The 27,143-nt window shown below is 47.0% G+C and overlaps 2 protein-coding genes across 2 annotated transcripts; both read left to right on the top strand.

Annotated features, from left to right (window-relative positions):
• Positions 1–6,697: 6,697 nt before the first annotated feature.
• On the top strand, positions 6,698–11,370 carry LOC136497511 (ATP sulfurylase 2-like). Its single transcript, XM_066493344.1, has 5 exons — positions 6,698–7,363; positions 9,214–9,619; positions 9,688–9,948; positions 10,786–10,872; positions 10,966–11,370. The coding sequence occupies exons 1-5, from the start codon at positions 6,816–6,818 to the stop codon at positions 11,089–11,091; spliced, it is 1,428 nt and encodes a 475-aa protein (XP_066349441.1). The 5' UTR covers positions 6,698–6,815; the 3' UTR covers positions 11,092–11,370.
• A 5,386-nt stretch (positions 11,371–16,756) lies between these two features.
• LOC136495494 (disease resistance protein PIK6-NP-like) lies at positions 16,757–17,500 on the top strand. Its single transcript, XM_066491414.1, has one exon. The coding sequence runs from the start codon at positions 16,757–16,759 to the stop codon at positions 17,498–17,500; it is 744 nt and encodes a 247-aa protein (XP_066347511.1).
• The last annotated feature ends 9,643 nt before the right edge of the window (positions 17,501–27,143 follow it).

Below are 27,143 nucleotides of genomic sequence, written 5' to 3'. Positions count from 1 at the left end.
AAATGATTTATGGAGGTAGGCAAAGCAACCAACTCCAATTCAAGGTCACGATTAATACTGATTAACCGAGGCGGTTGCTTTGCCCGCCATGGTTAACCAATTAAAAAAATAAAAAAAAGACGAGCCTAGATGTGAGCCCATCTAGGGCCCTACGTTGAGCCCATCTAGGGCTGCCGTCGCGTCCGCTCCACCACCACCACGTGTCCCGCCGCCGCCTCTGGCCACAGTGGTGGAGCCCGCCATTGCTGGATCCACCCATGCCAAGGCCAGATTCACCAGCGCTGGGGCCGCATCCGTGGTGGTGGAGCCCACCACCGCCAGATCCACCAGGGCCGGATCCGCCCATGCCAAGGCCAGATCCGCTGTGGTAGAGCTCACCGCCGCTAGATCCGCCTACGCCAAGGCCAGATCTGCCCACGCCGAGGCCTATTTCGCCGAGGTGGAGCTCGTCGCCGCCAGATCCACCGGCGCCGAGGATGGATCTGGCCTCCCCGTGTGCTGGACGAGCTCAAGGGAGAAGGATGCACCATCGATCGAGCTCCATGGGGAGATGAAGAGGAGAGGGCGCCCTGTGCTAGCTATGGGGGAGAGAAAAGAGCCGCACGTAGGGGTAGACATTGGGTGGGTGCTGCTATGGGGGAGAGGGAGAGGTGAGGGAGGCGCTAAGGGAGAGAGAGCGCGGGAAGGGAGAGGGCACGGGGGAGAGGGAGGGGCGTGGGGTAGGGAGAGGGCGCAGATGGAGTCAGAGGGATTCGGCTGAGGGAGAGGAAGAGAGTGAGTGAAAAAAACCCTAACATTGTCTATTTATATCGAAGATGGCTATCGAGCCTCCCTGGGCCTATTGGGCCTCAACCTTTTTTGGAGGTGGGCCTTATAGTGTGCTTGCCTCCGAAAATAGATTTATGGAGGCGGGCCCCTTAAGCTAACTACCTCCGTAAATAGGCCAGTTTTGGAGGTGGTTGTCTTAAGGCGCCCACCTCCGTAAATCGATTTTAAGAGGCGGTTGGATTTTGACCATCTCCGTTAATCGATTTTAGGAGGCGGGCAAATGTGATCGCCTCGATAAATAAATGTGACCGTCTCCTTTAATAGCTCCTCATTTTAGGAGGTGGTTGGATTTTGTGCCCGCCTCCGTTAATGTTTGGGCACTATCACCTAAAATTATTTCTGTAGTAGTGGTTTGACTTGATCGTTCTGTCTTTCAATTGCTCAAGACCCAAGTGAAGGCTAAGAAGCCCCATGGTTGAAGGTAATATGGGTAAGTTTGAAAGTCAGATTGGCTTATTCTAATCCGGAGGAGAATTTTTGATTGAACGCATGTCTACTTTTGAGATGTGAAAGTATTGTAGCAACTCCTGATCCATTGTTCAAGTTTAGCTTTACCCAGAGACGAGCAAAGGTTAAGTGTGGGGATCTTGTTGACGGTCATTAACATCTATCATAAACCATCAACATATCATGCATATATACTTAAATCCATCACCAAACATAGGTCTAGGGGTTTAAACTGACAAATTCCATGAGTTTTGGTGAATCTGTGTTTTCAGCAGGGTTTATCCAGAAAACCGTCAAAATAGACCCAATTGTCATATTAAATCATGTTTATCCACGACGGTACCGACTTGGAAAGACTCTAGAACGCTCTAGAAGACTCTCCACCGAAGATGGGGCCCACATGTCACTGAGATAGGCTGGCCGGCCCCACCTATAGGGCGGTCGGCCTATGGGGCCTACGTGTTGGTCTCTCCTTTCTATGTCGGTTTCCCACCGCCTTAAAGATTAAATCTACGCCGTTGTTTCAACTCGGTTTGATCCAGGGGTCTAGAATTGACGTTACCCCCTATATATAGCAGTACCTACCCTTCCTCCCTGAGGCCATCCTGAAACCCTAATTCATATACTCCTCATCAGGATCAGAGCCAACTTTCAAGAGAATATTAGTCCTCTATAGGATCTAGTCTTGTAAATAGAAATAATAAGCTAGAGAGTGAGAAAGAGTTTGGAGGAAGTACCGGCCTGTCGGTGCTACCTCTACGGCTTGAACTTTGGCAGATCTAGGCTTCTTCAAGTCTACATCTAAGATACTTCTGGTAATTGATTTCTATTTAAAGTAAGCATTGTGTTCTTTTGTTCACGGGTTCACAATTCTTTTGAATACTCTAGTTCTTGCTAGCTGAATTAGAGTAGTAATCGTTAGCATAAGCATGGTGCTTAGGCTACCGGCTGCCTGTATTTACTCCCTGCTCCCTGGTTGCGTGGTAGTAGTGGGTGGTGACAGTCCCATTTATCCATTGTAGTACACTCCTAATTGAGCAGGTTCTTAAATTAGTAGGACCGTAATCGCGTCGGTAGAGTTATCTCTTTTAGCGGTGCTTTACCGTCTAAGCGACGTCCTGAAGTGAACACTAGAATCATAAACCTTGCTTTGCATAGGGTCATAACCATAGGAATTCTCTCTACTCATACCTTATACCTTGATTGTTATCTCTGGACAAACTAATTGTTAGACAACACACAAGTTTCCCCGTGGATACGATACTCGATAATACTCCGGGTGAAAACTACTTTGATACCCGTGCGCTTACGGATTTTGTCTCTGTGTGCCACCATAGGGGTCAACAGTTACCAGAAAGGCACATGAGACTATGAGAGACATTGAGCTAGTGGGAGATATTAATATTTCATATTTCTGTTATGAATATGCATTTCCCTTGAGAAAGGCTAACCTACACTTAGATTTCTCCACCGCCTCCTCCTTGCATCCTTCTCCTTCCTCCGCCACCCCTTTTCCTCCCACCCGTGCCGTGCTCCCGCACCAATGCCCGTGCTAGAGAGGAAGAACCGGGCGAGGAGCTCAAAACTAAAAGCCAAAACAGGGTTCAAGATGCTGTGAACATTGTATTATGCGAAAGCAGCTGCTTCTAGAAAAACAACTCTTTCTAAAAAAAAGCAGTTCCAGATTTCTACTGTTTGATTGACTTTCTTTTAGCGGAATCACCTTAATTTTAGAAGGTGAACTAAACACAACCATCTTATACTCTTATAAAGTAAAACCCCATTATCATATTTCTATGTGATTTCGTGAAGCCACATCATCTAGAGGACCCACAACCACAACGCAGAGCCTCTCCGTTTGTGGTACACGAACTCAACAGTCGTGCTTGCTCCACTTCGCCTTCCTCTGTCTGCTCCACTTCGCCTTCAGGTTACCGAAAGAACGGAGACATTGAGCAAGCCAGCCTATCGTGCACAAGACAAGGCAATTCAGTCAATCATTTTTCTCATTTTTCATTCGTTCTTTGTTTTCAAATTGATATTTCAATGTTCTACAATATGTACAACATTACAAAATTTCCCTGCGAAATTGACGAGATGCAACTCTCCATCCGTTCATTACCTCACTACTCTATTGATTAATCGACTCAGCTTTCACCAAAAATCATCTTTTCCCATTCCCAATACTATCACCGCTCCCACTTCCCTTTAAGGCCAACCAAAATGCTCCACCAGCACCATGCATTGATTTGCCTTCTCCACTTTTATAACAGCAATGTCAAACTCACTTTTATGAATTTTCACGCATGTGTTTGTTGGCAGATTTTTAGCTTCGTATTTCTAGGAAGAGTTTGATAGAATAACTTCATCTCTAGATCCCGCGGCAACGCGGGGAATTCATCTAATATATACGACGATTGATGATGCGCCTAGCATTAGTGGATCACTCATGTATGTGAGGGCGCGTTTAGATGGCGAAAATTTTTGGTTTTGGCTACTGTAGCACTTTTGTTTGTATTTGGCAATTAGTGTCTAATTGTTAATTAATTAGGTTCGAAAGTTTCATCTCGCGATTTCTCACCTAACTGTGCAATTAGTTTTTTTTCGTCTATATTTAGTACTCTATGCATGTGCTGCAAGATTCGATGTAACATTTTAGAGTGAAAATTTTTAGGAGCTAAACCGGGCCTGAGTATGTCTATGCAGTGGGTAGGTACGGTCCCTGTCGGCACGACGGCACCCATTTCTCTGCAGTCCATGCGTGTAAGGCCGAAAGCGACGTGTACGTGAAGTGGAGTGGAGAATTAGACGAGCCGCTCGATCGCAACGGGTGCCCGCCGCGATGGGGCTCACGGCCATGCGATGGGAATCGCTTTTTCTCGCCGCCTGGCCAGGGGTGCGCGCGCGTCGCGACATCCACCGTCGACGGGAGGGAGCACAGTTTGATGCTGATTCCGTGATTCGAAGGACCTTTATTTTTTTAAAAGAAAAAATACATTGAAATCAACACTTCCTTTTATTTTTCTTATTACATGTGTCAATAATATCCCTGTATATACGAGCACTAGTATCCATATGATATGTTTCATCCCAAATATACACGAGACTTTTCCCTGTGTGCCCTTATAAAAGATCGTAATCCCCTGTGTGCCCCTGAAAAAATTCAGCGGTCTTCAGCGCCACTACTCCAACTTTTTCGTGTCATCCATGCCACTTCCGTCAGTTTGGGCTCTAACGCCGTTAAACTGCAGGTGTGAAAAGACGAAAATGCCCTTAAGTTCAAATATGTTATTAATTTTTTTTAGCATCTTAACGACTTCAAATGAAAAAACTCAAAACTAGAAAGTTGTAGATCTCGTCGAGATCTATAATTTTCATATAAATTTTTTTTCATTTAATTTCGCAAAAAAAAATATGATTTGATATGATTAATATATCTTAGAAAAATCATATTATTTTTTTTGCGAAATTAAATGAAAAAAAAATTTATATGAAAATTATAGATCTCGACGAGATCTACAACTTTCTAGTTTTGAGTTTTTTCATTTGAAGTCGTTAAGATGCTAAAAAAAATTAATAACATATTTGAACTTAAGGGCATTTTCGTCTTTTCACACCTGCAGGTTAACGGCGTTAGAGCCCAAACTGACGGAAGTGGCATGGATGACACGAAAAAGTTGGAGTAGTGGCGCTAAAGACCGCTGAATTTTTTCAGAGGCACACAGGGGATTACGATCTTTTATAAGGGCACACAGGGAAAAGTCTCAATATACACCCCTCGGTCCCAAAAACAAACTTCTAAATCTTGCATGTTAGGTATTTAGGTTAAAAATATCTAAATTTTAATCAAATGTATATTTAAAAATATATTAATATTTATTATACTAAATAAGTATCGTTACATTTGTCGTGGTATATACATCCTCATTTTTTCCATAGTATTACCTATTGATAGTATTTTTTTTATAAATTTAATCCAACCTAAAGTGGTTTGCCTTTGACTAGATTTAGGATATATCGCAGTCTTTTTGAAAACTTCACCATGATCACTTCCATGTTGGCAGTACCAAATGTCAATGCATTCATCAAAGCAAGGAAAAACGCACTCAAGGTACAAGTGTACGAGTGGTCAAGGGCATATTTGATTGACTAGACGATGGCTATGTTACTAAATTTTTTTTTGTAAATAATAATTTATATGTTTTACTACTACCCCTTGCACTCACAGATAAGTGATTTTTTATAATATATTATGCTCTGTTATTCAACCTGACATCCAATAGTAGTCTTGTTAATGTATATAAATTTTCTCTCTGTGATGTGCATACAAATAATACTCCCTCCATTCTAAATAGTAAGTCGTTTTGTCTTTCCTAGATTTATAGCTTTTATTACTAGGTATCTGCTCTCTCTGCTCCGTTTTAATAGTCGTTTTAGATTTCAACCTGGTGCAGCGAAGATTCTTTGGACATGGACGTTGCGTGTGTCCGTATACATGGAGGAGGTAGTGAATGTAGACACTTTTGCTGCAGTGCTAGAACCAATATTAAAATGGGATAGAGAGAGTAGATTCTAGACATAATATATATATAGATGCATAGCAAAAGCTATTTATCTAGAAAAGTCAAAACATCTTATGATTTAGAATGGATGGAGTATATCATAACAAAACTATGGTGTTAAAGTTGTAATATGGAGATCGCGTCTGAACTGCAAAGTATGTCACTTATTTTGTGGCTGATAACGCATTTGATTTTATTAGATAGTGACATGACATTCAAATAAGAAAAAGAAATAAACAAATTAAACATGGGAGTAAGGTAATATTGTAAAACTACTACATTTGTATTAACTGAACAATCACAAAAACTATTATTTCATTAATTAATAATTCACTACATTTGTGATAGGATGACACTTTTTATTCTATCCGGCTAAATTTCTATTCAAGAAGATTAGGCCCACATGTTATACTCACACTTTTGCGAGGACACACCATGTGGAATTGGGTCGTTTTATCCAATAAATATGTGGTTTTGCTGAAGTTGTAAATGGAGAGTGATTTTGTGAAATTAGGAAATAAAATGTGGTTATTAGGAAGTAAAATGTAGTTATGAGAAGGCCCTTCCTATTTTAAAATGAAATCATTTTCAACAAATTGTTTTTTCACACATTTTGCTACACAGAGTAATAAACTATTTAAAATGTGTAGTTTCGCGATATTTTACTAGAAAGAAGTTTAATCTTACTCCATATATTCTTTATTAAAAACTAAGCTAGGGAGTACATGAAATGGGGCTTTCATAATCGTGCAGTCATTTTCAATGAATTTTTCCAAAGATTTGGTCAAAGAAGAGTAAACCCATACTACTGCCATCCCGCTATATAATAATATATCACTCGCCTCCATGTGACAAATCAGCGACCTGGGTTTTGCCATCCTCCGACGCGCCGCCTCGGCCTCGCCTGGTGACCGTAGCGACCTGCACCGCCCGCACGCACCCAAGCGCACCGCGCGGTCGAACACCTCGCGCGCATCCATGGCCACCACCCACCAACTCACTCCACCCCGCCTCCACCACCCCTCCGCGGCCCGCGTCCGCGCCACCGCCACCGCCACGCTCGCGCACCCGCTCCTCCTCTCCCGCCGCGTCCGCCTCGCCGCCCCGGACTTGCGCACCCCCTCCCTCTCCCAGCGGCACGGGCGGCGCGGCGCCATGTCGGTCCGCAGCTCCCTCATCGACCCGGACGGCGGCGTTCTCGTCGAGCTCGTCGCCCCGCCCGACCGCGTCCCGGCGCTGCGCGCGGAGGCGGAGGCGCTCCCGCGGGTGCGCCTCGCCCCCGTCGACCTCCAGTGGGCGCACGTGCTCGCCGAGGGATGGGCCAGCCCGCTCCGCGGGTTCATGCGCGAGCACGAGTACCTCCAGAGCCTCCACTTCAACTGCGCCCGCCTCCCCGACGGGGGCCTCGTCAACATGTCGCTCCCCATCGTGCTCGCCATCGGCGACGCCGACAAGGAGCAGATCGGGGGCAAGCCAGACGTCGCGTTACAGGGGCCCGACGGCGGTGTCGTCGCCATCCTGCGCAGGTACGTACGTCCTGCTCCTCCGTTTCTTATTCGTATCAAAACATGGTGATGCTTTGCATTCTTGTGTGTGTGTTTCCTTTCCATGCTAAAATGCTTGTTCCATTTTGAAGTTGTTGGTTCGACCAAACACAAAAATCACAACATTCTTGTGCTATGTTAAACTGCAATTTTCGTTAGAATTTCTGTGGGGGGAAATTGTTTTGTTAATGAATGATATACAATTGAAATTCCTTAGGAGCTCATGATGGCATTATGTTTGCTGGGTATCGGTGATTTTAGTTTTGTATATATATCCGACCATATTTATTACAGTAATGTGGCAAGCATCCTCTGATAAATGAACTATATGTCTGCACTCAGCCAACTTTTTGATAATTTAATTGAGGTAAATTCCATGGAAGCATCTTAGGTCTGCTGCTTGTTCTTTGTAGTCCACACTTTGGCTGGTTTGGGGGGGCCATAACAGCACTACCAAATTCAATGGATGGGATTTTTTTGGCTAAAAGCTGTTGTCCTCCTTGACGGCGCTGTCCCTTTTTCCATCATGTCACCCTCATTTTTATTGCATAAGGATTCCCTTGTCAGGCATATTTGACCCATGTGATTAATAAGCAACTTGATCCTAATATCTCTGTGAGTGGTTGTCAGGTTATGTGACCATTGGTCAAATGGTACTGTTCTGTTTTTGTGGATGTAACTTCAACTTGGCCCATCTGAAGTGAACTAATACGTTTAATAACCAACAACCAACTTGATTTGAAATTTGAGATCTTTGTCCTCGGTAGTTATTAGTTGATTATGAGAGCAATGATGTTTTTTGTGGCCCCTGCAAGTAGTCATGTTGATGTGATCTCATCTCATGTTGAAGATCCCTTCATGACGCTTTCTGGTGCATGGAGCAATATCACAATAAACTTGTCACCCCCGTCCGTTAGTCCCAGCTATACCTACTCAAATGATCCAAGATATTTAGGTCCTAATTAGTCCTTTCTTTCACATAGCTGTGAAGTTTAAATGTTTAATTATAATTTTATTTGTTTATAGTAATTTTTTTTCTACAATCTGGTCATGTAAGCTCATCACCGCTTTTCCTTCAGCGTGGATTCTCAGCAAAGTTCCAAAAATAATAAAAATTCTTCCTCATCCCTACTTTGACCTTTCAGATATCATGATCACTACTGAGATTGACAGTTCTAGATATGACATGCTGATGAGGAATATTCCCTGGTGATAACTCAAAGATACATATGATGTTTAATATTTCCCTTTTCTTTGAAACACACAATAATAACTTCCTTATTAGTTAAATGACACAAAGCAGATATTGTGTAAAAAAGGCATTTTTCTGCTGATACTTAAACACACAAGGGTAAGCTTGGTCAAACTCATCAGGGCAGAGATACCAGGGGGATAGTTCCCACTGAATGCCGGGTAAAGAAGTGGTCCTGATACAAATTATTAATTCAATTCTGGAATTATCTTGCTCAAATTAGTAGAAGTTTCAGGTCTGAAAGAAAAAAAAAAACATTCCTCTTGTACATATTGCTAGTAGTTTTTTTCTTTGGACAGCTTCCATATAGGCCATGTACTGTATTTACAGCTAGTTATTCATGGTGTCACTATCGTCTTTTACATAGCCATGTCAATTACCTGTCTCTTTCTACTACCTGTTTTTTACTGTGCCACTAATACTATTGTAGCCATGTTTTACTTTATATGCCATGTCAATGCAACTTAGCTGAATTGTAAGAACATTTTCATGTTAGCAAAGCATGGTTTTTGTGGTATTACTTCTGCGTGCAGCTCCTGTCAAAATATTTGATTTTTATGCATATGTATCTGGTCCACAGAGTTGAAATATATCCCCACAATAAAGAAGAAAGAATCGCAAGAACATTCGGTACAACTGCACCTGGTTTACCCTATGTTGATGAGGCTATTGCGCCAGCTGGGAACTGGCTCATCGGTGGCGACCTGGAGGTGTTGGAACCCATCAAATACAATGATGGTCTTGATCACTACAGACTTTCACCTCGGCAACTTAGGAATGAGTTTGACAAACGGGGGGCTGATGCTGTGTTTGCCTTCCAGTTGAGAAATCCAGTACACAATGGTCATGCATTATTGATGAATGACACTAGAAGGCGTCTCTTGGAAATGGGTTACAAGAATCCTATTCTACTGCTACATCCTTTAGGTGGTTTTACCAAAGCGGATGATGTCCCACTGCCAGTTAGAATGGAACAACACAGCAAGGTACGCATTTGTCATCTTAGCTGTTTACTGGATGTATCATGCAAATTGCTGAAGTTGATCATGCACAGGTCTTGGAAGATGGAGTCCTTGATCCTGAGACTACTATAGTGTCTATATTTCCCTCACCAATGCATTATGCTGGTCCAACAGAAGTGCAGTGGCATGCAAAGGCACGAATTAATGCTGGTGCCAATTTCTATATAGTAGGCCGAGATCCTGCTGGAATGGGCCATCCAACAGAAAAGAGGGACTTGTACAATCCAGATCATGGGAAGAAGGTCCTGAGCATGGCTCCTGGTTTAGAGAAACTCAACATACTGCCCTTCAAGGTATTTGATTGACATACGTTTCCTTGACATTTGACATTGTCCTATTCATTAAAATGTTGGGGGTCCATAAGTGTTGACTTGAGAAACTGTTGAAATATCATACACTCATGATTCTTTTTCCTGTTGTATTAGTCTCCAGAGTTGTATTTCAGCATTTAATTTGACTTTTGACTGGCAACAACCGTTCCTTTCTCAATTATTCCATTTTTTGTGTGTTTTAAGTGCATTTACTAGAATATGATTAGTAGATGAATCTGATGGAGTGATGGTATTTGCAGAATGTAAACTCTGTAAGAAATCATTTCCCTGGTAGTATGCGAGCACTAGAATCTTTGTTTTTTTTTGACGACAACACTAGAATCTTTGTTGTTTTTGGCAAAGGAACATGAGCCATCAGTTCCACTGATGCTACTACTAATGGAACCAAGAATAAATGTCGACCATGTACTATAATTTAAGTTATTGCAGTTTTTATCTGTCATGGTAGGATACTTTGATTTAGTCTCTTGTATTTCTTTAGAACATAAACAACAACAACAACAACAAAGCCTTTAAGTCCCAAACAAGTTGGGGTAGGCTAGAGTTGAAACCCAACAGAAGCAATCAAGGTTCAGGCACGTGAATAGCTGTCTTCCAAGCACTCCTATCTAAGGCTAAGTCTTTGGGTATATTCCATCCTTTCAAGGAGACTTGAAAGGATGGAATATACCCATGTGTTTTTGAAAAAGAAACAAGCTGTACACTGATGATTCGATTTGTTTTGTTTTACCAAAAACTTGTTCGATTTTTCATCTCCTGTTATCTTGAATGCACTCATGTTTTGTTATCCCCTTACAGGTAGCAGCTTATGATACAGTAGCAAAGGAGATGGCCTTCTTTGATCCTTCACGCAGTCAAGATTTTCTGTTCATCTCTGGAACCAAGGTAGGCTCATTAGTTTTCACCACGTTTATCATTTAGTTTTCATACTAGCAGTGAATTTACTCCTGCTAACCGTTAACCTCACATATCAACCAGATGCGCACTTTTGCCAAAAATGGAGAGAATCCTCCAGACGGTTTCATGTGCCCGGGTGGGTGGAAAGTTCTTGTTGACTACTACAATAGCCTGCAAGCTGAAGAAGCGACTCCAGTCCCTGTATGAGGCAAGCTACTATTTGACTATGAGATTATTCAATGGCGGGAAAACATGCAAGCACGTGATCAGATCATTTTAGCTTTTCCTTGTTGATTCTTTAGGTTAATAGTTGATTGATATGATCAAATCTTTTCGATTGTTTGTTTGTCATTAAATATGAGACTGAAGCATGGAAAACTAAGATCTGCACAACTTGAGCCCAAACAGCATGGCTATTGTTTTGTAGCGAAGCCGGTTCAACTATATATAATAAAAGATGAAAGGGTGCATATTTTTTGGATGCTACTTTCACTTGCTGTAGTAAAACCATCTATGTTGCCAAAACATTGGTGAACACGGCGTATGAAGATGATTTTTATCTGTAAATTGTAGCCCTCGATGAGATCTACAATTTTCTAGTTTTGATTTTCTTATTTAAAAATATTAAAAAGGTAATTATAAAATCTTATCAGCATATTAATCCGTGTACCAAGCTTATCGTCTTAGAAAAAATCATATTTTTCTTTTATGGTATCAGAAAATATATTTTGTTTATGAAATTGTAGCTCTCGATGACATCTACAAATCTATATTTTTGAGTTTTGTCAATGAGGTTGTTAAGATGGTCAAAAAAATAATATAATATTTTAGCAACATATTAATCGTGTACCATGGCTTATCACATTAGAAAAATCATATTTTTTTTTGTATGGTGTTGGATAAATATACTTTTTATACAAAAATTTAGCACCCGGTGAACCTAGGGCCCCATGAACTAACAACTGGTTCTTAAAGTTTATCCCTTGAAGATCCAAACAGGTGGACTAATTGGTGAGCTAAACTTTAGCCAAGGCTTGACTAGTTGTTAGCTCACTACTAGTCCATCCAACCCAGCTATCTGGGGCTAATTTTTTCTACTAATTCAAAAAAAGATGCCGCATATGGCATATCCTCGGTCCCGTCGGCAACCGATTGGCTAGACACGTGACCCAATCCTATTGTATCCGTCGTGCCTCGTCGGTCGTTGGTTCTTGCACGTGGCCTCTCACCATGCCTCGCCAGTCGCTGCATCTCGCCCATCGCCGTCGGTCACTACTCCCCCAGCCTTGACGGCCAGTGGCCCTCTCCCTCTCCCTCTCCAGCCGCCACCTGCGCCTCTCCCTAGCCCCGGCAGCCAGCGACCCCCTTGAAAGCTCTAGTTTGGTTTTGGTTAATTGATGAAACCTATTAGACTAATCCATGTATCTAAGTGAGTGACTAGATAGGATGTTCTAATCCAAGTGGAGGGGTTAGATGATGGTCATGGTGATAATGATGGCCTAAGTGAAGATCAAGTGCTCTCTACTTGGAAAAGAAGAAAGGGAAAAACAAAATGGATCAAGGCAAAGATATATTTGATAGGAGCATTTTGTTTTGCCACTCAAGACACCAAGTGGGTGTGAGTGGGTTTAGGATAGATAGCCATACTATTAAGAGGGGTGAAACTCGTCGTGAAATGCGGTTATCAAAGTGCCACTAGATGTTCTAACTCATTGCATATGCATTTAGATTCTATTGAGTGCTAACACCCTTAAAAAAGCTTTGTGAAAATGCTAACACACGAGCACAATAATGATACACTTGGTGGTTAGTACTTAAGAGCAAGGGTGGTGAAGTTGAAGAAGATTTAGAGGCAAAAACAGGGACCGGACCCTGCTGTCGGCAGGACCGGACCCTAGTGAGGTGAGTCCAGTCTAGACTCTCTCACAGGCCGTGGGCGCGCGGGGAGCCTCAGACCCTGGTCGCGTGGATGACCGGACCTGACGCTAAGGGTCCGGTTGTGGCATTGACGAGTGTAGGTGGTGACGTGGTGCATTATGGAGGACCGGACCCTGGGTTTGGGTTTGATCGCAGGCACCGGACTCGGTCCGAAGACCCTAGAACCTCTCGGTGTAGATTTCGTCGCGACCAGACTCTAGGGCTCAATGGGTCTGGTCATCTCTGGCACTCTCGGGAACTCTCTAGTTGGGTGTCTGACCTAGGGGCGCGCAGCGACCGGATCCTGGTCCACGGGTCCGATCCTAAGGTGACACACGGGGCTCAACTCGACTATTGGAGATGAACGACCGGAGTTCAAAGGCAGGGACACGTGGCGCTGATCCAGTGACCGAACCCACACTGTGTGAGTTCGGTCCCTGGGTCCGATCACTGGGTCCGGTACCCCTTTCACTGAGCAACTGACTCTATTTCGAGTCAAGATGGCAACGGGGACATCCCCGCCGGGGACTCGCACCCCGTCCCCATCCCCGATGTCCCGGATTCTCCCCTCTCCCCGTCCTTGCTCCCTGTCTCAGGGACGTCTTTCTCCTACCCCCGTCCACGATGGAAGTCGCGGGGCCCCGACGGGGGTCGCACACCCGACTGCGAGTCGGTGGTGGCTCCATCCCACGCGGGCGCACGACCACATCCATCCCCACTCGACGCAGTGCAAGATCCCAGGCACGTCGATGTCCTAGGCACGTCGAGCCGTCGACGGCAAAGCAACCGTGGAGCAACTCATGCGTGCATGAGGATTGGGGAAGGAAGAAGATGAGACATAGCAGCAGCCAGGCGAGAGCAAGCCAGCACCGCCATGGGGGAGAAGGGCAAAGGGAAGCAGCTAATGCCGTCGCCGGACAAGAAACACCGAGAGCGCGACTCCGCGAGAGAAGAAGAGCGTCGGGAAGTCGAATAGAAACAGTCGAGTGATTCTGGCGTTGTGGTGGCTAGGGATGGGAGAGGATTTGGGTGCTAGGGTTACAACAATATATATTAGTGCATTGGGCTTGTACTGAAATTAGTGCTATTGGGCTTCTTTTGGCCTGCTTTATCGGGGCCTATCGAGTTTCGGGGACGGGGACCTAGAGAACGTCCCTGCACCTGCTTCACCTGACCGGGCTGGGTTCTCGCCCGCTAAGCTCCCCACGGGGACAAAATCAGTCCCGTTTTCATCCCATAATGGATGAATTCCCCGTCGGGGATCGGGTATCGGGGTCCCTGTTGCCATCTTGAATTTCAAGGGGGCGTCTATTTAAGTGGTTTGGCCGGCTTGGGCTCCCACTCTTGGCCATTTCTATTGAGAATACACTCTAGTAAGCCTAGCCAATCATCTCTAACTCATCTTGCTTGATTGATTCATCAGATTGGAGAGCATCCAAGGGCATTGCTCTAAGTGATTGCATCTAAAGCACTTGGTGATTGTGTTTCGCTGCGGATTTCGCTTGTTACTCTTGTTGGTTGCCGCTACCTAAATGGCTTGGAGCAGCGATGATCGTTGAGCGGAGGGTGGTGCTTGTCTCCGGCTCCAATCATAGTGATTGTGAGGGGTTCTTATGCCTTCTCCGTGGGAGATCACGAAAGGCAACTCTAGTGGATTGCTCGTGGCTTGTGGATCCTCATCTTGTGTTGGTTGTGTGGCACCCAGGTTACGGGTTAGGCGTGTGATGCCTATTAGCGCGTGATCCTCCAAGTGAGTGAATCACCACAACGGGGGCTAGCTTGCCAGCAAGCAAGTGAACCTCGGAACAAAAATCATTGTGTCACATTGTCTTCCGTGGTATTCATTGTTGATCTCTTGCTCGGCTCGGTATAATCACCCTATCACTCTTTGCATTTACATTTCATATACTTGTGTAGTGATAGTTGTAGCTAGTTGAGTAGAGTAGCATAATTAGTGGTAATTAGTTTTGCTAGCTTGCTCACCTAGTGTAAAGTAGTGACATAGCCATTGTTTGATACATAGAGATCATACTATACTAGACTTGTGGATAGGTGGCTTGCAACCCTTGTAGTGCTAGCGCAACATTCGTTTCTCTATTTAGTTGTGTCTAACCAATTGTCTTGGTGTTGTATAAATTTTTTATAGCCTATTCACCGCTTCTAGCCATTTAGAACCTTTCACCCCCCCCTCTCCCTTTCCCTCTCTGGCCGTGCTGTATCTCGCTAGCCGGGTGATGGTGGCGGAAGAGCTCCTGCGGCAGATACGGGAGCTAGAGGAGGGCCAGTCGGATCTGAAGCGGGAGATTTCCAAGCTGTGCCATCTGCTGAAGACCTAAAGCAGGCCATCTGCGACAGGGAGCCTCCGTCTGTGTCTGAGAATGTAGACGTGTCGGTAGAGTTGCGCGGGTTCTTGGCCACGGGCCCCTACTCCCGCTCCGACGCGACGAGCTTCCCCAATGATGGATCCAAGGGCAAAACAATCTTTCAAATGAGATAGTACTGTTTATTAGCTAGTGGGTCTAAACATGGTTGGGCTAATTACTAGTCAGCTAATTACTAGTTCTAACTAATCACTAGTCAGCTAATCACTAGTTCTACAGCCTGTTCGCTTGGTCGTATTTGTCTTATAAGCTATGACTTATCAACTAACGAACAATATTTTCTCTCACACAAAACCAACCAACAGTACTTTCAACCATGCCTTATAAGTCAAATCAGCTCAAACGAACATGGCGCTAGTCCATCCAAACAGATCTTTAATGAGATCTACGACTTTCTAATTTTGAATTTTTTATTTGATATTGTTTGGGTGAGCGGTCACAGCTGACTAGTGGTGTGAGAGTGCAGTCACGTGCAGTGGTAAAAGAACACATTGAGAGGTTGCCACATGAGGCCTCACAAGTCAGTACCTTATCCTACTTCTAAAAAAAACCTTTAAATTAAACATAAAAACTAAAATGGACCTAACGTACTAAGCGAAACACGAGATGGGCTCATCCCATCCAGAAAAATTTAGGTTTGGACCGACCCATCCTTGGTAGTTTAGGTTAGTACCGATCCATCCTCGGTAGTCCCAAGACGAAACAAATGCTAAGGGCGTCCTCAATGACCACGACCAAATCGCCAGCTCCGTACAAATAAAAAAAGGAAAAAGCTGATAGCCACACGGCATGGAGGGAAGTGGGATCGTGTAGCAGTAGGGATGAAAACGGATTGGATACGGACGGATATCATCGATATTATATTTATTTTTATAATTCTGTTCGGATTCGGATTCGAATACGAATAGTGTCAACTATGTCGGATAGGATACGATTGGATATCGACATCATAAATATGCGATTTGAGTATTCGGATATGGATACGGTATCGGATGTTGATATCCGGACTCGGATACGGACAGATCTCAACCCCTCTAAACGGATTCGATTTCAAATACGGTCGGAAAATATCCATACCGTTTTCATCCCTATGTAGCAGGGACGCTAGATTTTCGGGAACCGAGCGTGGTAGGCGAGGAGCGAAGCGCTAGTGAGCAGTTTTTTAGATGTCCTCTCTCCTCTACGTAAGCAAATAGCTAGGAAGTTGTTGGGGACGCCCTAATATTTCGAAACGTAACGGTGCAGATTGGATGTATAATGCAAGCCATCCTTTGCTCTTAAAATACCGGTTGCCAGCTTGGTTTTGCTGCCATTGCAAAGACGACTGACTGCTGATCTTGCAAGTTTGGAATGCATCCCAATTCCCATGCATAGCCTGCAAGTTTGGAATGGATCTTGCAAGTTTGCGCATACGTTCCTCTCCATCCAAGGTTTTGCATTGCTTGTCCCTGCTTTGACAGCTGCCCTTCAGATATTACTCGGTCGGTGTGTGTGTATATGCACCCGCTCCTGTTCCTGCGTGCAAAAAAGTTTCACAGCTAGCTCCAATCCAAACACATCCCTGGGATCCAGAGATGGCCGGCACCGCCCAGGGTGCCGTGGACTTGCTGCTGGGCCGCCTCTCGTCGGTGCTCCTGGAAGAGGCGCAGCTGCTGCGCGGCGTCCGCGACGACGTCGAGTTCATCAAGGACGAGATGGAGAGCATGAACGGCTTCCTCCTCGACGTCGCGGCCGCCGACCGCCCCAACCACCAGGTCCGGGCCTGGGCCAAGCAGGTCAAGGAGCTCGCCTACGACTCCCAGAACTGCATCGACCGCTACGTGCAGTGCGTCTCCGACGTCCCCGGCGCCGGGGCCGGCTCAGGCGCGGGCGTCCTCGCCACCCTCGGACGCGCCCCGCGCCTGCTGAGCACCATGCCAGCTCGCCACCACACGGCGATGCGAATCCGGGAGCTCAAGGCCCAGGCGCGCGACCTGGGCGAGAGGCGGCGCAGGTACGACGTCACCGTCCCGCATGTGGCTGCCGCCGTACCCGTCGCCGTCGCCGTCGCCGCCGCGGAGGACGAACAAGACGACGCGCGGAGGCGAGCTCTGGCGAACGCTACGGAGTTCCTGGACGAGGACGTCCGGGAGGTGATCAGCTGGCTGACCAAAGACCTGCCCCGCGGCCATCCGCAGCGCTGGCTCCGGGTCATCGCCATTGTGAGGAGGCAGTACCAGGAAGACGAGTACCCGCTGACGAGGAAGGGTACGAGCATCCTTCCTTGGCGAGCTGCTTCCATCTCAAGGCCTGGATCAATGGCATCGAGAAGTACATGAAGCGCAAGGAGACGCTCCAGTGCATACTGGACCAGCTGCCCGCACTGGATGATGATCATGATCATGCAGACAAGTTAGTGGCAAGCGATGGCGACATGGATGAGGAGGAGGCACAGTTGGTGAAGAAGCTCAAGAATCGTCTCAAGGGCAAAAGGTTCTTGATTGTCGCAGCTAACGATCCATATGGAAAGGTGCGAGCAGAGATAGAATCTGTGGCTGCTAGCCATTGTGGCCCTCGAGATCTCCCGCACGGCTGAGCCGACCGCTCGTCGTCGTTCTCGACCACACACTATGGTTGGAGGAAGAAGAGAGAGAAAGAACAGAGCACGCACACACAGCACAATCATCAGCGTTGATGCAGAGGAGATGACAAAACTGAACTTGCTCTCTTTACTGAGTTATAGTGGGAAACTATATATACAACTCTACCCATCTAATCCCAGTACACAGACATGCCAGTCTGCCATGCTGCTACAGTGACTAGATGTGACAGCATGGTTGAGTTTGGCGCCTGCTCCTGCTTTGGATACAGTGCGGCAGGGGAGCCTTTCGGCACCTGCCCCTAGCACGGCTACAGTGTAGCAGCAGGGGAGCCCTTTCGGCGCCTGTCCCTGTCGCGCGTATAGAGGGAGACCGGTAGATTACTTTATAATTTTTCCCCTAATCTTGCTACTAACCTTAGAACCTCCAACATGCCGATCATCTTCTTCAGCTCCGTGAACCGAAGACGGTCGAGCGGTTCAGTGAGGACGTCCACGAGTTGCCGACCAGTTTCGACGAACTCGATGACGATCTGTCCTCCATCGACACAGTCCCTGAGGAAGTAGAACTTGACGTCGATGTGCTTGCTTCGGTCGTGGAGAACCAGATTCTTCGCGAGAACGATGGTGGGCTGGTTGTCCATCATTAGTGTTGATGGGTGAGCTTCCACATCGGTCCTGCTCGCCCAGCAGTCGGCGCAGCCACACAGCTTGGCACGCTGCTGTGGCCGCTACCACGTACTCTGTCTCGCACGTGGACAGCGCCACCACATTCTGTTTCAACGATAGCCATGAGATTGGAGCCGACCCGAGGAAGACAAGCGCGCTAGAGGTGCTCCGCCATCCGTCGATGTCACCCGCCATATCTGCATCGCTAAACACAGTGAACTACAGCCTATTTCTACCAATCTTGGGAAAGACGATCATCCGATCCACCGTCCCCTTGACGTAGCGCAGGCAGCCCCTTCACCGCAGCCTATTGATCCTCTCGGGGATCCTCCATAAAGCGGTTGACGTAGCCCACGACGAACGCAATGTCCAGCCTCGTGTCAACTAGGTAGCGTAGACCGCCAATGATGCTCCGGTAGAGTATTGCATGTACCTTCACCGCGGTACTGACCTTCGTCAGCTTCAACCGCTCCTCCATCGGAGTTCGCGCACGGCTTGCACTCAGCAATGCTGCTCCACTACAACAGCTTCGAGGCGTACGCGCTCTGACCGAGCGTGAGCGGCTCCTTCCCCTATCTCACCTCGATGCCGAGGTAGTAGGAGAGCACTTCGAGATCGCTCATTCAAAAACAAGCCGCCATTTCGCGCTTGAAGCTGTCGATGTCCTTCGCACGCGCGTCAGTGACGATCAAGTCGTCCACATACATGCCGGCTCCTCCTTCCCCTGTCGCCACATGTAGAGCGCGTGCTCGGTTGCACACCGCGTGAACCCAAGCTCGCCTAGCGTGGCGTCAAGCTTGGTGTTCCACGCTCGTGGGGCCTGCCATAACCCGTAGAGCACCTTGCGTAGTCAGAGCACCCTATGCTTCGCTTCCTTGATGGCGAAACCAGGAGGTTGCCTGACAAAGACCATCTCCGCCAGCTCGCCATTGAGGAAGACCGATTTTATGTCCAGGTGATGGACATGCCAGTCCTTCACTACTGCCAAAGCCAGTAGCAGTTGGATAGACTCTATGTGTATTACCGACGTAAAGACTTCTTCGAAGTCGATGCCCTCGCACTGGATAAAGCCTCGGGCGACAGAGGCGCGCCTTGTGCTTGACAATGGCGCCGCGCTCATCCCGCTTGACCTTGTACACCCACTTCAGGCCGATCGGATGGCATCCTAGAGGTGGATCGACAAGCTTCCAAGTCTCGTTTTCCTTGATTGCCTTCATCTCCTCCAGCATCGCCCTGTCGCCAATTTGCATCACGCTCGGCCAGCGTGAACATGGGTGGTTCCTCTACACTGACGAGAAGCAGCTCTGGGTCATTGAGCAGCCGACCCGCTAGGCCTAAGGACCCTGTGCCGCCGATGATGTCATCCAGCCTATGGAACCGCACCTCACCATCGTGAAAGGCATCCATGAACTCGGTGATGTCGCTTAGAGGTGAGGTGAACTCGATCGGCGTCGATGGAGTCCCCTGTTCGGCCGGAGTGGTCAGCACAGCACCTAGAGTGCTCGGCCCCCCTAGCTATAGTGCTCGGCACTACTCCTAGACCGCTCGTCACCACTCCTGAAGTGGTTGGCACTACTGCAGGAGTGCTCGACACCAGTCTTGGAGTGGTCGACACCATTGCAAGACCTCTCGGCTCCGCTATGGGAACGTTTGGCACCCATCCTAGAGTGGTCAGCACCACTATAGGACCGCTCAGCACCTGTCCTGAAGTGGTCGGCACCACTTCAGGACCGCTCGGCACCCCTCCTAGACCGCTCGGCACCTGTCCTAGAGTGCTCGGCACCGCCCTAGGAGTGCTCGGCTGTGTTGCTGGAGTGGTCGGCACCTCCTCTCTAGCGTCTCCACCACCATGGATGACCAAGTGCTCAACGACGAAGGTGCTGGTGAAGCCGCTAGCTTTCCTCATGCATGGACTATCCTAGTCCTAGGCCACCATCTCATCAAATACGACATCACGCGAGACAACCACCTTGCCTCCGCGTGGGTCGTAGAGCCGGTACGCCTTGGTACCTTCCTTGTAGCCTAGGAGCACCATTGGTGTGGTCTTGTCCTCTAGCTTGGTGAGGACCTGCTTTATCTTCCTAACGTGGCCAATGCAGCCGAATGTCCTGGAGGAAGAACACCCATACCACGCTTCGAACTGGCATCACACCCTTCTAGGCCTTTGTGAGCGCGCGGTTAAGGATGAACACCACCATGGTCACCGCCTCACCCTAGAACCTTAGTCGGCATGCTCTTGGCCTTCATCATGGATCAAGCCATGCTGACCACCGTTTGGTTTCACTGCTCCACCATGCCATTCTACTATGGCGAGTATGGCGCGGTGTGGTGTCGCACCACACCCTGATCGACGTAGTACGCAGTGAACTCCATTCGAAGTGAATTCGTCCGCTACGATCAGTCTGCAGCACGCGTAGCTTCTTGCCGCTCTCCGCCTCCGCGCGCGCCTTGAACTTCTTGATCGCCTCCACCGCCTCGTCCTTGCTCGTCAGGAGTTGTAGACACATATAGCGACTGCAATCATTCATGAGCAGGAGGAAGTACCATCGACCACCGTTTGTGGCTGACATGATTGGCCCGCAAAGATCACCGTGGATGAGCTCGAGAGCATTCACTACGCGATACTTGGCCTGCCTTTGGGAATGGCAGCCGTCCTCTGCTTCTCAGCCAAGCAGCTATCACACAGCTCGCCTACGTGCTTGATGTGGGGCAGCCCTCGAACCATCTTCTCTAGCCGACCGAGCATGTCGAAGCTGAGATGGCTGAACCAGGCATGCCATAGCCATGGCTCCTCGGTGTGCTATGCTGCCAGGCACATCGGCTGCTCCACCTTCAAGTTGAGTAGGTATAGCTGGTTCCGGGACCTCTTCACATTAGTAAGAAGCCGCTGCTCCTGGTCCCTGATCCTTGAGGAATGCCGTCCTTGATCAGTACCTCACTACCGCGCTCATCTAGCTGGCCAATGCTAATGATGCTTGAATGCAACTGTGGGATGTAATGTATATCCGTTAGCGCGTGGTGCTCGCTATTCTGGCACTTGAAGATGGTGGTGCCATACCCTCGGATCACCACCCTTGAGCTATCACCAAACTTCACCAGTGTCAGCCACGTTGTCATTAAGCTCAGGAGAAGGCTTCCTTGGAGCCCATCATGTGGTTGCTGGCGCTGGAGTCCAGGTACCACCGCTGCTCCTGCTCGCCACCCACTCGTCCGAGGTGGACTTGGGCGTGCGGTTCGTCGAGGTTGATAGCCTTTAGAGCTTTGCCATGCCCTTCCACCAGTAGTCACCTCTCTGTTCTCCTTGGCCTCAACATCGTGCAGTGCATAGAATGTTGCCATCAGGAGAGTGACCTCATCATCCTCATCAGTCTGCGCTAAATGAGCCTCAGCCTTCTTCTCTTGCTTGTGATTTGGGCACTCCTTTACCCAATGGCCCGTCTTCCCTGCAGTGCCAATAGGCGTTGGGGCCGACCTTCTTCTTCTTCTTCTCTGAAGAAGCCTTGCCACGACGCTTGCCATCGCCACCATGGCTGGAGGAGGCTTCCCTAGACTTCTTTTCGGGCAGCCCACTCCTCTATCAGTAGCAGCTTGCCACTATCCGTCAGTTGCTGTGGCCTGCTCCATGCGCTCATCCACTGCTCGCAGACTGACCTGTCATATCCTTAATGATGAGGGTGAATAAGTCTAGCATCGTCTCTATAGGAGAGCGATCTGGATGTACTTCATTGGCATGGAGTAGAGGTACTTGGAGACCACCTCTTCTTCATCGATGGTGATGCCAGTGGCTTCCTCAGCTTGCTGAAGAGTGACTACAGGCGGAGGGAGAAGTCCTCCACCAACTCACCATCCCTTAACTTGAGGTTGGCGTACTCCTGCTTCAGCAGCTAGGCCATCATCTTCTTTGTGTGGTCGGAGCCGACGTGCATCGCTGCAATGGCCTCCCACGCCTCCTTAGTAGAGTTTTTCACCCCTAATGGCTCCATGTACTCCGCTGGCACAGCAGCGAGGATAGCCTCCAACGCTGACATGTCATTTTTTTATTGTCGGTGCCTTTGTCAATAGTATTTCAGAGCCAGTCGAGCTCTGAGCTTGACCTTCATGGTCATTGCCCACTCACCATAGTTGGTGCGAGTCAGCATCGGCCAACTGGTGCCAGCTAACCTCCCGCACCAGTGCGCACGATGACCTCCTGTCGTGGCTGGGCAGCCACAACAGCTGCTGCTACTATCGTCCATCTACAAACCGTCCATCATCGTCAGTGGTTAGTCCGACAATGGCGCTTGTATGGCTCTGATACCACTTGTTGGCCCCTGAAAATCTCCCGCACGGGTGAGCCAATCACTCATCGTCGTTCCCGACCACACACTACGGCTAGAGGAAGAAGAGGGAGGGAGAACAGAGCACACACACACAGCACAAGCACCAGTGTTGGCCAGAGCTCTATAGAGAAGATGGCAAAACTGAACTCGCTCTCTTTACTGAGTTACAGTGGGAAACTATATATACAACTCTACACATCTAATCTTAGTACACAGACATGCCTAGTCTGCCATGCTGCTATAGTGACTAGATGTGACAGCAGGGCTGACTTTGGCGCCCGCCCCTGCTGTGGCTACAGTGTGGCAGGGGAGCCTTTCGATGCCTACCCCTAGTTGTGGCTATAGTGCAGCAGTAGAGGAGCCCTTTCGACGCCTGCCCCTACCATGCGTATAGAGGGAGAACAACAGATTACTTTATAGCCCTGGTGATCCCTTTGTAGCTGGAAGTGCCATCATTGTGACGACATGGCGAGAGCCGTTGTCGGTTCCCTACAAGGTCAAGAACTATCTCAACATTGACACCCTTTTCCACTGAGAAAGCTGTGGCACTAGTCAGGTGACCACTGCGATAGTGATCTAGCAGGAGATCATAAGGAAGATACTCACAAAGCATGGAGGGAACTTCTTCTCCATGGAGATGTTCCTCCGCGCGCTCTATGTCAATCCCAAAAGACCCAAAGAGCCAGCTTCAGATTTTGCTAGACAGCCTCACATTTGGGAGCATCATTGCTACACATGTGATACTCTTTTCCTACAATTACCTACCCAGCCATTACAAGAGCTGCCTGCTATACTTGTCCATCCTTTTTGAGAGGATGTATCTGACATCCAGGTCTCCATAGGATTTCAGAGTCAAGAGGACAAGCATTGTAAGATGATGGGTGGCTGAAAACCTCATCACCAAAAGAGATGGTCTGGTTGCAACTATTGAGGCTGATCACTGTTTTGATGCGCTCATAATCCATGATCTAGTTCGTCCTGTTGACATTCGGTGCTAGTCGGCAAAGTGAAGACCTGCACGGTGCATCATCGGATTCTGTCATTCATTACCAAGATGGCCAGAGATTAGGGCTTAGTCAACACTGACCTAGCCTCTTGACTTGGCTTCTCGCCTTTCTATCTGCAATGGAATCAGGCTGCAACAACTCCAGCACCACAAAATGAAAAAAGTAAAGGGTGCTGAACAATCCACCAGCTGCTATTGGAGAAACATCCATGAGCGTCCCATTCCCATAGAAGATCTGGAGGATTCTAAATATTTCATGGAAATGGATTACACAGAAGCATTTCTTGAGTTGTTGCAAGTATCTCCTCCATTAGGATTGGTGGAAGTGCTGGACCTAGAAGGATTCAAAGGGTTGAAGAAAAACCACCTCAAGGACATCTGCAACAAGGTATATCAGATCAAGTATCTGAGTATAAGGAACACTAATATCACTGAGCTCCCAAAGGACATCGAGAAGCTCAGATACCTAGAGACACTTGACATCAGGCAAACCAAGATACGGACATTGTCCTCAAAAGCTATCGTGCTACCAAAGCTGATGCATCTACTCGCCAGGCAATGTTGAACATCAAAGAAAGGATGCTACCACTGGGTCAGGGGGCAGGTCATTTTCCATTGTACAAATGCCTTGTGGAATCCAGGAGCATGATAGATTTGCAGATTCTGTGCCATGCTGAAGTCTCCAACAATGCTGATGAATTGATGGAAGTTGAACGGCTGTAGCAACTAAGAAAGTTGTGTGTGGTTCTCCGTGGCAAGGAAGCTCATCTTGGTCATTTTCTATGGGTGATTGAGAGGCTAAATGAATGTCTCTACTCTTTGTTGCTCCGAATTGAGCTAACTAGCAGCAGTGAAACTCCTGACCTGAACATGGAGAAGATTGCATTCTCACCCCCAAAATTACTTGAGAGCCTAATCATCAATGGCACCATAACCAGGGCTGCCTAGTTGGATCAAGGAGCTTCATCTACTTTCCAAGATAACTCTATGTGGTACTTCCTTGATGGAGAATGCCATCCAAAGTCTTGGTGAGCTCAGCAGCTTGTGGTGCCTTAGGCTTTGGCACAACTCATACATAGAAATGAGGCTCACCTTCAAGGATGATGAGTTCTAGAATCTCAAGTACCTTGTTGTCGAGGGCTCAGACATCACCACGATCCATTTCAAGAATGGAGCTACTCCTAAGCATGAGAACGCAATTGGTATCTCTTTCTGGAGTAGAAAACCTTCCAGGTATGAAGGAGATTGAGCTTAATGGTGACTGCAATCCATATTCAATCATACAACACATTGCAGCGCATCCAAACCATCCTGTTGTCATACATAATGCCAATCCATGAGGTGCCCAAATAATCATTCTACGTGTTTTTAATATATCTACCTGCCTCTGTTGTTCATATGTTGTTCATATATGGTTATGTTGATATACAAGTGTGAGTTGTATTTGAATGAATATAATGTTGTATATATGTATTGTACTATACTACCTAGTGATAGAACTTAAGACCGACTAGCAGTAGATCTAGCGGGTATAAACTTGCATTTAGGATATAGTAGACCCTAGAACATGAACTCAAACTGAGAGAGATAGAGGGAGAGGATGAGAGTGGGGAGGCGTTACTGACCATCGGTAGGCTTGGCGGAGGAGCTAGCCATGGTGTCGATGTAGGGCAGCAGTGGAGTCCGACGGTAGTGTCGAAGGCGCAGCGGAGGCGCGGTCCAGTGGTAGCGGCGGAAGCAGTGGCGCTTCCTGTCGCTCATAGTGCCCCCTCTAGATCAGCTTAGGGTTTGTAGGTGAGGATTGTGGCGGCGGACAGTCAACCTCGTAATTAGTGCCCTAGGCCCTCACCTTTTAATGGCGCTACTGCGACGGGGGCCCACCAACCATTGATTCGGTTGGGCGCCCCTGATCAGGGCTGTAGGATCAAGGCCCCACTCGGTCGTTGGACCAAGTCGAAGGAGATCAACCTAACATTCTCTCCCTTGATCTCAACTTATAATCTAAACTTAACTTACTTTATCTTGTTCCTATTCGATCAAAGATCAGTGCATAGAGCGTGCCTCATCATCACGGTCAGTTGCCTTTAGATTAACAGCTACAATACACCTCTCTAGTTTTGAAACAGATTCTCATCTAGGCCCTTATTGTCTAGGAATCATAGGCTTTTCGTAAACCCATGCCGGCTAAGTATTCTCTGAACACATTGGGTGGTAGGCCTTTTGTGAGTGGATCCACGAGCATCTTTTCTATACTTATATGCTCAAGACTAATTATATGATCCCGGACTTTGTCTTTCACAATATAATACTTTATGTTAATGTGTTTAGGCAACACCACATGACTTATTGTTGTGAGCATAACATACTACTAGATTATTATCGGAGTATAACTTGAGTGGCTTATGTATGCCGTCTACCACTTTCAACCTAGGGCACGAACTTCTTCAGCCAATTCACCTGCCCTGTGGCCTCATAACACGCTACAAAACTCAACATACATCATAGACTGCTGTAGTGATGGTTTGCATGGAGCTTTTCACGATATAGCTCCTCCTGCGAGAGTAAATATGTATCCTGATGTGGACTTTCTATCATCTCTCGCATAATCTGAATCTGAATACCTCTCTATATGTAGGAAATCAGATCTTTTGTACGTTAGCATGAGACCTTTTGTACCTTGCAAGTAACGCAAAACTTTCTTTACCAGTCTCTAGTGTTCTATTCCTGGATTACTCTGATATCTGCCAAGTAACCCGGTAACAAACGCTAAGTCAGGGCATGTACACACTTAAGCATACTATAAACTTTCGACAACTAAAGCATATGGAACCGCTTTCATTTGATCGATCTCATATTGGTTCCTAGGATATTGGAATTCCCCAAATCTATCGCCCTTGACTATGGGAGCGGGTGAAGGCTTACAATTTTGCATACTGTATTTCTTTAGAACCTTTTCTAAGTATGCCTTTTGTGATAATCCTAAAACCCCCTTTCTTCTATCTCGGTATATCTCTATTCCTAGAACGAACGAAGCTTCACCGAGATCCTTCATATCAATGTTCGAGGACAAGAACTTCTTCATTTCTAGTAGTAGATTAATATCATTACTAGCGAGTAAGATGTCATCCACATACAAGATTAGGAAAATGTATTTCACATTCTCGAACTTTGCATAAATGCAATTGTCCTATATATTTTCTTGAAACCCAAACTTTCTTATTGTACTATCAAACTTTAAATACCACTGTCTTGATGCTTGTTTTAATTCGTAAATGGATTTCTTCAGGTGACATCCCATACATTCTTTTCCTTCCATAACAAAACCTTTTGGTTGTGCCATGTAAACATTTTCCTCCAAATCTCCATTTAGGAACGTCGTCTTTACATCC

Source organism: Miscanthus floridulus, chromosome 12, assembly GCF_019320115.1.
Source record: "Miscanthus floridulus cultivar M001 chromosome 12, ASM1932011v1, whole genome shotgun sequence".
Classification (NCBI taxonomy): Eukaryota; Viridiplantae; Streptophyta; class Magnoliopsida; order Poales; family Poaceae; genus Miscanthus; species Miscanthus floridulus.
This window is presented reverse-complemented; position numbering and strand designations above follow the sequence as displayed.